At 36.4% G+C, this 10,360-nt stretch overlaps 1 protein-coding gene across 1 annotated transcript in view; it reads right to left on the bottom strand.

The window, feature by feature from the left end:
• Positions 1-261: 261 nt before the first annotated feature.
• Positions 262-10,360, bottom strand: part of EFCAB13 (EF-hand calcium binding domain 13) — a 101,850-nt gene continuing 91,751 nt past the window's right edge. The window contains exons 17-20 of the mRNA XM_043584901.1: positions 9,491-9,541; positions 5,684-5,827; positions 3,830-3,901; positions 262-410 (exon numbers count right to left, since the gene is read on the bottom strand). Coding sequence (XP_043440836.1) covers positions 262-410; positions 3,830-3,901; positions 5,684-5,827; positions 9,491-9,541 — 416 coding nt within the window. The remainder of the gene's footprint in view (positions 411-3,829; positions 3,902-5,683; positions 5,828-9,490; positions 9,542-10,360) is intronic.

The following is a 10,360-nucleotide window of genomic DNA, read 5'->3' as shown; positions in this document are numbered from 1 at the left end:
TACTGCCCGTGCCAGTCAGTTCACAAAGAGACCTCATCTCCCAAGTACCACCACCCACAGGGATAAAGTAGGCCCAGACTCACCCATCTGTTCAGTCTCGCAGAGCTCAGGCTTGGCACACTATGGTGGCACTGGTGCTCACCAGTCATCTCCCTGCAGCCCCCCCCCCCCAGGGTGCCCTCCACTGCTGTATACCCCATCCATACATCTCCCATCCCCACTGGTAGATGATGGCCTTTACAACTAGATGCATTCAGACTACTAACCGTGTTCAGGTCCATGTCTTAATACTTCATCAAGTAAAACATTAGCTGCATGAAAGTCATTGTTCATCAATAATGCCTTGAGGTCAGAGACATCAATTAGATCATTCTGGAGAATTTGAACAGTAACGAAGAGTAGCTGTGTAACTGAGAAAAAAAAAAAGAGCAAAAACATGCTTCAACAGCAGAAATAAGAGTACACTGTTCACTTTCACTTAATGGGCTTGAGTTGCATAAAAGAATTTTACATGAAATTACTAGTAGTTTTAAAAACCATTGTGTATTATAACAGCTAGCAGTTACTGAACACTAAATGCTGGAGACTCTTCTGAGTACTTCTACTTTACCTATTTAAGTCTATTATTACCTATAATAATTCCAAGATAGGCATTATTATCCCCATTTTTCAGATGAAGGAATTGAGGTTAGTGAGATTTAAAAAAAATTTTTTTAATGTTTATTTATTTTTGAGAGAGAGAGAGAGACAGACAGACAGACAGACCATGAGCAGGGAAGGGTCAGAGAGAGACAAAGATGCAGAATCTAAAGCAGGCTCCGGGTTCTGAGCTGTCAGCACAGACTCCAACGTGGGGCTCAAACTCACTAACCGCGAAATCATGACCTGAGCTGAAGTTGGGCGCTTAACCAACTGAGCCACCCAGGCGCCCCGAGGTTTGTGAGATTAAGTGATTTACTAAAGAACATACTGGTATTAAGTGGCAGGGCCAGGATTCAAATCCAGGCACGATATTTCCAAAGCCCATGCTCTTAACTACTGTGCCTTTCAAGTAGACATATGTAACTGGTCAACCATTATGCCTACAGCTACATAATACTTCATATGTGGACCCTGAAATAATTGTGAAGCATTACAAAGAAGTTTACATCAAAACTTTATTGCCTTATTTCACTTAAAGTTATGTTACAGAGACAAAATAAGAAGAAGAAGAAGGTGCTGTTTCTGTAAGTCGTGCTCTTTATATTTATCTTATAGCCCCACAAACCTTGACAGCCTTGGTCACTTTCCAATGCCTTCAAACGGTTGTGGTTGTTGATGCTGTTTAATTTAGTCCACATTTTACTAGTTGTTCTCAGCAGGAGGGTTGGTTTCACATAAGCTACTCCATCATAGTCAGAAGTAGAACCAGGTAACTCAAGCTTTATAGGTAAATTTGATGCCCTGCTCTGGTTGAAAATTACTGTTTAGGTTATTACTTTACTACAAAGCTATAGTGATTAAGACCATGTGGCATAAGAATAAATAAAAATCAATGGAATGGAACTGGGAGTCTAGAAATAAATCCATACATTTCTGATCAATTGATTTTTTACAAGGATGGCAAAACCATTTATTTAAGGGGGAAAAGAATGATCTTGTCAACAAATGATGCTGGGGTAACTGGCTATCTGCATGCAAAAGAATTAAAGTGGACTCCCATCTCACACCACATACAAACATTAACTCAAAATGAATCAAAGATTGAAATTAAAAGGCTAAAACTATAAAATTCTTAGAAGAAAACATTAGTATAAATCTTAATGATCTTGGATTATGTTTAGACATGATATCAAAAGAAGTGACAAAAGAAAATATAAACTGGATTTCACCCAATTTAAAAACGTTTGTGTCTTCAAAGGACACCATCAAGAAAGACAAAAGACCCATAACATTGGAGAAAAGATTTGCAAATCATCTATCTGATAAAGCTATAGTATCCAGGATATAAGAACCCTAACAACTTGACAAATAACCCAATTTTAAAATAAGCAGAGGATACATATCTCTAAATGGCCAGTAAACACATGTAAAGATGTTCAAAGTTATTAGCCATCAGGGAAATGCAAAACAAAACCACGGTGAGATACTTGTGAGACTAGGCTAGAATAAAAAAGACGGACAATGTAACAAGTACTGACAAGGATTTAAAGAAATGTACAATGCTGTTGGGAATGTAAAATGGGGCAGCTGCTTTGGAAAACGTTCCAGCAGCTCCTCAAGTTGAATGTAAATTTACCACGTGACCCAGCAGTTCCATTCCTAGGTAGGTACCTGAGAGAAATGTAAATGTACGTCCACACAAAAACCTGTACTCAAAAAAATGTACACATGTTCATAGCAGCATTATTCTTAGTGGCCAAAAAAGGGAAACAACCCGAATGTCTATGAACTGATAAATGGCCAAAGAAAATGTGGTATAACCACAGAATATTATTCTACCACGAAAAGGAATAAAGTACTCATTTATGTTATAATACAGGTGAACCTTAAAAACAGTATGCTGGGGCGCCTGGGTGGCTCAGTCGGTTGAGCGGCCGACTTCAGCTCAGGTCATGATCTCATGGTTTCGTGGGTTCGAGCCCCACATCGTGCTGACAGCTCAGAGCCTGGAGCCTGCTTCGGATTCTGTGTCTCCCTCTCTCTCTGTCCCTCCCCCGCTCTCTCTCTCTCAAAAATAAACATTAAAAATTAAAAAAAAAAACCAGTATGCCAAATGAAAGAAGCCAGACACAAAAAGCCACATATTATATGATTCTAGTTATATGATGTTCAAAAACCAACACAGATAGAAAGCAGACTAGTGGTTGTCAGTGGCTGGGGAGAGCGGAGAAATAAGCACTACAGGGTACAGGGGTTTTTTTTGACGTGATGAAAATGTCCCAGAATTAGAGTGTGATGGTTGCACAACTTTGTGGATATACCAAAAACCACTGAATTGAACACCTTAAAAGGATGAGATTTTATGGTATGTGATTTATATCTCAGTAAAAATGTACGTTTGATAAATAATGCCATTGATTATAAAGGTGTTCTAATTTTAGAGATATTCAAACGTGAAGAAAAAAAGACATTTGTTTCTCCAACGCATTTAGAAATACATTGTTGGCAGGGGTGTCTGCATTTGTGGAGAGTTCTTCGGTAGGTGTTCTCTGTAGACATGGGGGTTTAGGGAAAGATGCTGGTGTTGAAATGGTTTCCCTAATTTCAAGGAGCACGAGAGGAACTTTGGGGACAAAGACCAAGCAATTGTCTTTATGCAGCAGGGGCAAAATGATGTGGTTAGGCCACAGAAATGACATGGTAGTAAGAATGATACAGGGATTAATGGCCCAAGCATTTAAAGAAACTAGATAGATGAAGCTAAGATTTCTATAAATGAAATCAATGGCCAGTCCATTTGGGTAAACCTGAAAACTCCAAAGGCCTGACTTGAGACAGCACAGAGGGTAGTGGTCCCTCACCCAATTTCCACACCTGATTTAATTCATAGATCCAGAACCCCTTGAGTGAAGAAAAATTTATCTCCTCTTGAGGAAGGATTTTATATTAACAGCAAAGGTATTTACTGTGTATCTTCTTCAATGCTGTTTTATTTCTTTTCCCTCCTTTATAACTTTGCCCCATTTTCACTTGTTTTTTTTTATATCGCATAAGCTGCTTGAAATCCTTTTTGAAACTATAGACACTACAAATTAAACACTTGAAATCCATTTAGTGATTTTTTTTAAATGTGATTTCATTATCTTTATTTTACAGTCACTTCTTTAAACTGGAAGTATTCACTTACCTATGGACTCTTTGAAAGGTGGACTTCCTTTAATTCTTTCAAAGAAATCTTTTAAATTCACCTCATTATCATCTGGAAATATCAAAATCAAGCATATTGTCATTAAAACCCTGATACTCAATTGGTACACAAAATAAAGGCTCTGATTAACAATACCTAAAATCTCATTCTACCTCATTTCTCTCTCAAATGGCTGAAACTATTTCAATGTAATTTTTCATACTTTCAGGAACCACACCCATTGATCAGTTAATGATATTAATAGTTCACTTTTTTTGACTTCTTACTAAAAAGTAAGAACTTAAAATAACTTTTGAGTTCCTTATGTATACTAAGTATCCTTTTATGATGCTTCACATTTATTAACTAAAATATGTACAAGAATTCTATAACATGTTTGATATGCCTATCCTTAAAAGATGAAAGCAAAGAGAAATTAAATAACTTGTCTAGGTCACAAGAGCCAGAAAGTGCTCGAGGCTGTATTTGAACTAAGGCAGTCTAAGGCCAGAGGTGACAATGTTAACTGTTGGGACACACACACACACACACACACACACACACACAGGAAATAAAATGCAGTAATGTAACCACAGCAGAAAATATAGGGCTATACCTACAATGAAAAGACTTTAACTTATAACAAAATGGCAAGCTGGGTAGCACAGGAATGATTACAAATTCCTAAAGATGCTGTATGAAATACTTTATTCTATAAATGCATTATCAAGTTGTATGAAAAGGAAATAATAAAACGTTAAGTGGGCACAGAGATCCAGAGGGGAAAACCAAGTGAATACTAAGCCTACAGCTATTTGGGGATACATATTAGATCCAAAAGCAGCAAGGTGCTTGATTTAAATGTTCATGCATATTCATAAAAGAAAACTTGGGTCCTGCTACACGGAGAGTTTGAATTTAGATACCAAATGAAACTGGGATGCTTAAAGAATTTCAGTCCAGTGAAAGGGAGATTAAAATATTATATTCACTGGCCCATGTAAACACCAAGGTGACCTAAATCTTCCCAATTTTGAGAGGCAGTGGGTAAAAAAGATCACCTGTGAAAAATCTCCTGCATCTCATGTGGGCTTAGGGTCTAAATTTATACCACTCTCATGATATGAAAAACCCCAGGTCAAAACATAAAAATTGATTGAGGTCAATAATAATCTATGGCAAAAGCAATAACCAAACAATGCTGGGGAGGTACTCTTAAACCTAAGACATGCTCATGGGATTCCCATAGAAAAAACAGGCTGGTTAAGATAAACCCCAAATAAAAAGCCACCTAAAACTGGTAAAACTCACCAGCTTCTAGAAGTATTCCCACGCGATTTGACACTTAAGAGTGGATGTAAATAGGAAAGGAGCTCAAGTACACAATACATGAAGTCAAAGATGGAAAACAAAGATAAATATGTGACCACTTGGAAACAATGATCAAGACTAAATAATTATTCTTCTGAGATGTAATGAAACTTTGGGTATTTCCTTTGGTTAAAAAAGCAGAATGGGACAAGCAAAATAAAAGGTGAAAGTGGGTCTCCTCTGAAGAAAGACTGCAGATCAAAATGAAGCTGCTGATGTCATGTCTTTGTTTTATTACATAATGGTATTTTCCCACCCATGCTTACAAGAAATGAATGCTAATTATCTAAATAAGCATATGTAGAGTATGAACAGATAGATATGGTCAGTAAATAAATTAGCAGACTATTTTGGCTCTAATTTATATCAACCTAAGCCTCATTGCGACTGCCTTTAGCATTTTACCTCCATATAAAACACTCTAAAACTGGTTCCTATAAACAGGGAAAAATGAGCAGAATCTCAAGCCAAAAAAATGCTCACCACTGATGTCACAATATTTAAGGGCTTCACTGACGTCCTCCTCAGCTAAATTAACATTCAAACTTTTCAGGGCATGCTCCAAGTTGTGTATGCCAATCTTGCCATTATCAACACTTGTCAAGATATAAGCAGCTTCTTTAAATGCTACAAAGATAAATAAATATATATAAGATACTATTATTTTAAAAAATGCAAAATAGTTTGTCCAGAGTCCACTATAGGTGAACTCTCAATTTAAGTATATATATTTAACTAAAATCTCTGCAGAAAAAAAGCAAAGTATTTTCTACTTGTAACTGACAACCTATTTATTTCAAGCAGCATTTAAAAAAATTAAGGGCACCTAGGTGGCTCAGTTGGTTAGGCATCCAACTTCAGCTCAGGTCATGATCTCATGGTTCCTGGGTTTAAGCCCCGCATTGGGCTCTGGGCTAAAAACTCAGAGCTTAGAGCCTGCTTCAGATTCTGTGTCTCTCTCTCTGCCCCTCTTCCACTTGTTTCTCTCTCTCTCTCTCTCTCTCTCTCTCTCTCTCTCTCTCTCTTAAAACTAAACATTTAAGAAAAGAAAAATTAAACCAAAAAATTATATGCAGAATTTGATGGGTTATCTGAATCCATTCATCCATTAAATACTGAATAAGCTGTGACCCTTTCTTAAATAATAGTAACGTCCTGTACATGTAGATCTAAAGACTTCTATCAACTGATGAAATAAACAAAAAAAAAAAAAAAAAAAAAAAAAAAAAGCTAAAATTTGAGATTAAAGCTCTTGATCTCCAGGGCCACTACCAGTCTATATTGTGCTTTTGTGTGAATTGAAAAAAGGCACCCCTCTCTATGTATCAATTACAAAGAGGCATACCTTCCTCTAGGTAGCTGCAATCTAGCATTGGTGGTCCCAGCCTGGGGAGCACAGTGGAATGTAGAATGCATTTCAGTCTCTACTTGTACCCTCTCAACCAGGCATCTTTGTGCAAGCACAACCCATACAACCAAATGTAGTCCTGTTGATACCACACCAATTTAAAATATAAAACGTGATCATTACTGGGAGTTTCAATTTTTTGTCAATACCATTTCTCACCCCATTTCTCTCTCAACCCCAAAATGAAGTTGTCGTGTATGTTTCCATAGTCTGAAAATTGTTGCATTATGCTAACAGATCTAAACCTTAAGTTGGAAAGAATACCATAATACCATTTTAGACCTATATTCATTTTTATTAACATTTATTTTATAGCTACTAAAACCAACAATGAAAATTTCAGCCCTCTTAAAGAGTTTCCTTTAAATTCCTTGAAGACAGGGGCTGAATTTGTCATGTCTGTAAATAAAATTATAATACATTATATAGTTGGTACTATGAGAAAAATGTGTGCCAGATATGAGCACTGAGCACTCAGATATAACGCACTGAGACAGTTCACCTAACCTATGACTCTGAAAAGTCTTATGGGTTGAGGAGTGATGTTTGAGCTGAGTTTGGGGGAAAAATGTGAATTTGTTTGACAGAAAATATACAGAAAGGAAACAGCACATGCAAATATATGGAACCAAAAGCACATGGAAGATATGGAACCAATTTAAATTATAATAAGTAATATGGCTACAGAATAAATACAAATGCAGAAGTGATGAGAGATGAGGCTAATGAGATAAGAAGGCAGATTTACTGTCATTCTTTAATTCCATAAATATTCACAATTATATAAGTTAATAATATAAAAGATTTGAAACAATGCCTAGCACAGTAAATATCATATAATATTAGCTATTAAATTAGCTATTAATAAGGGGCTTCTGAAAGCCAAAATTGTGCTAGGATCTGGAGAAACAATAGGACTTGTAGCAAAATGGAAACATGGTTCTTGGCCCAATGACGCTTCCAGGCACGTAAGAAAAGAATCATTAACCAAATAATCAAAAATATGACTAGAAAACAACCAGATTTTAACACGGGCAGAAGACCTAAATAGACGTTTTTCTGAAGAAGACATACAGATGGCCAACAGACACACGAAAAGATATTCATCACCAATCTCAGGGAAATGCAAATCAAAATAACAATGAGATATCACCTTACACATGTCAGAATGACTAAAATCAAAAACATAAGAAGTAACAAGTGCTGGCGAGGACGTGGAGAAAAAGCAGCCCTTGTGCAATGTTGGTGGAATGTAAATTGGTACAGCTGATGTGGAAACAGTATGGAGGTTCCTCAAAAAGTAAAAACAGAAATACTATTTGACCCAATAATTCCACTACTCGGTATTTACCCAAAGAGAACAAAAACACTAATTCAAAAAGGTATATGCACCCCTATATGTTTATTGCAGCATTATTTACAATAGCCATGATATGGAAGTATCTCAACTATCTATCAATAGGTGAATGAATAAAGATGTGGTATATTATGGGATTTGACACAACCATAGAAAAGAATGAGATTTTTTTTTTGCCATTTGCAACAACATGGATCAACCTAGAGGGTATTATACTAAGTGAAATATGTCAGACTGAGAAAGACAAACACCATATGATTGCACTCATATGTGGAATCTAAAAAACAAATAAAAAAAAAAGAAAAGCAAAATCAGACCTATAAATGCAGGAACAAACTGATGGTGGCCAGAGAGAAGGGGGGATAATGGGTAAAATGGGTAAAGGGGAGTAGGAGGTACAGGTTTCCAGGAATGTAATGACTATGTCATGGGAATAAAAGGCACAGGAAAGGGAATATAGTCAGTGATACTGTAATATTGTTGTATGGTGACAAATAGCTATGTTTGTGGTGAGCATAGCAAAATGTATAATCACTATACCTGAAACGGATATAACATTGTGTGTCCACCGTACTCAAATAAAAAAATTTAATGAGAAATTATATTACTTTGGTCTTAATGAATTAAGATAATTCAAAGTTCTCTAATATTTTTGCTACTTTTTTTCCTAAGTAAGCTCTACACCCAACATGGGGCTTGAACTCATGACCCTGAGGTCAAGAGTTGCATGTTCTACCAACTGAACCAGTCAGATGCTCCTACTTTTGTCACTTTATAAGCTAAAATATATTGAGCATTTCTAGTGTCATTTAAAAAAATATTAATGGGTATTTATAGTATGAAGTAAATGTTATGAAAAAGACATAGTTTAATGAAAGCTTATAATAAAAGAAGCTGACCTCGACTAGCAGATAATGACAGGCTCCCTACAGGAAATTGACATTCATTCAATTTTTTTTTTAATGTCTATTTTTGAGAAGGAGACATTAGAAGGAGACACAGAATCCGAAGCAGGCTCCATGCTCTGAGCTGTCAGCACAAAGCTCAGCACAGGGCTCAAACTCACAGACTACGACATCATGACCTGAGCCAAAGTGAGACACTTAACCAACTGAGTCACCCAGGCACCCCATCACTCATTTGAAAGATGAGTAAACATTAACTAGGCAAAGAGTGTCAGGGAAAACTATTACAGGGAACAAAATACGCAAAAGCTTTGTAGTTGGATTTCGAAGGAAATGAAAGAAAGCCAACGTACTTGAAAATGCAGAAAGCAAGGGTAATGGTACAAAATTATGCCAGAGAGCTAGGACATGCAGGATTTTGATCTTTAACAACAATGGAAAATGTTTAAAGAGTTGAAAATAGGGGGACATCACACAATCAGATTACTTTGTTGAAAAAAAAAATTACTCTGGCTGGAGTGGGAAGAATGGACTAGGAATCCATTGGCACCTGGCAATGATCCTAAAAAATAACTCTTTCATAGGGAATGCTTTCGTGTATACATATATAAAGTTCTTACCATCTGCTGTTGGTAGTTTCAGATTTGAAGACAAAGCCTCTTTCCTAAAGTCTGCAAATTTAAATAGAGAGATTAGGCCATAAGGAACAGCATCCTGATTTTACCCAGTTTGGAAGAAAACCAATGGATAAATCACATACTTCATTTCTCAATAACATTTAGCATTGACCATTCCCTTCTTCTCAAAATCCTCCACTAGCTTCCAGAATAACGTTCTCTACTCATCTTCCTCTTACTTCTTAGACTCCATGGATTCGTCAGGCTCCACCAAGCTTCTTAAATGTGGCTGAGATTCTGTTACAAATGCTTCCTTTATCCCTAAGAGAACAGCTTAATCCCCAGGCTCATATATTCAATAACATGTTTAATTATTAGTCTGAATTGTCCTTCTTTAGTCCTGCCTGCCTACCTATCTAATTCTGGAGCTTTTCCTAAGGACAAGGTGCAGTTATACCCTTCATCCTATACATTTTCTACAAAAATGCAAATTGATACAGAGATCTATTTGAGGGACAAGTGATAGAAACAAAATATGTCCATTTGCATAGATGGACCACATTGCAGTTAGAGAGCAGTTTAGAATAACTCACAACTAGTACAGGTATTACCTTGAAGCAAAAGGGGGTTAGAATCAAGATATATTATATTTACATTAATTTTTAAAATGTGATCTAAGCAGGATTAAAAAAATATAACTAACCTATTGAAACGTACTTTCAAAATAGTAGGTTTGGCAATTTTACAAGATAACTCTAAAACAGAATTTCTCAACCTGAGCAAAATTATATTTGGGGCCAGCTAATTATGTGGGGGAGTGCTGTCCTATACATTATAGGGTGGTTAGTAGCATCCCTCACCTCTACTCACCAG

This window comes from Prionailurus bengalensis, chromosome E1 (genome assembly GCF_016509475.1).
Source record: "Prionailurus bengalensis isolate Pbe53 chromosome E1, Fcat_Pben_1.1_paternal_pri, whole genome shotgun sequence".
Classification (NCBI taxonomy): Eukaryota; Metazoa; Chordata; class Mammalia; order Carnivora; family Felidae; genus Prionailurus; species Prionailurus bengalensis.
This window is presented reverse-complemented; position numbering and strand designations above follow the sequence as displayed.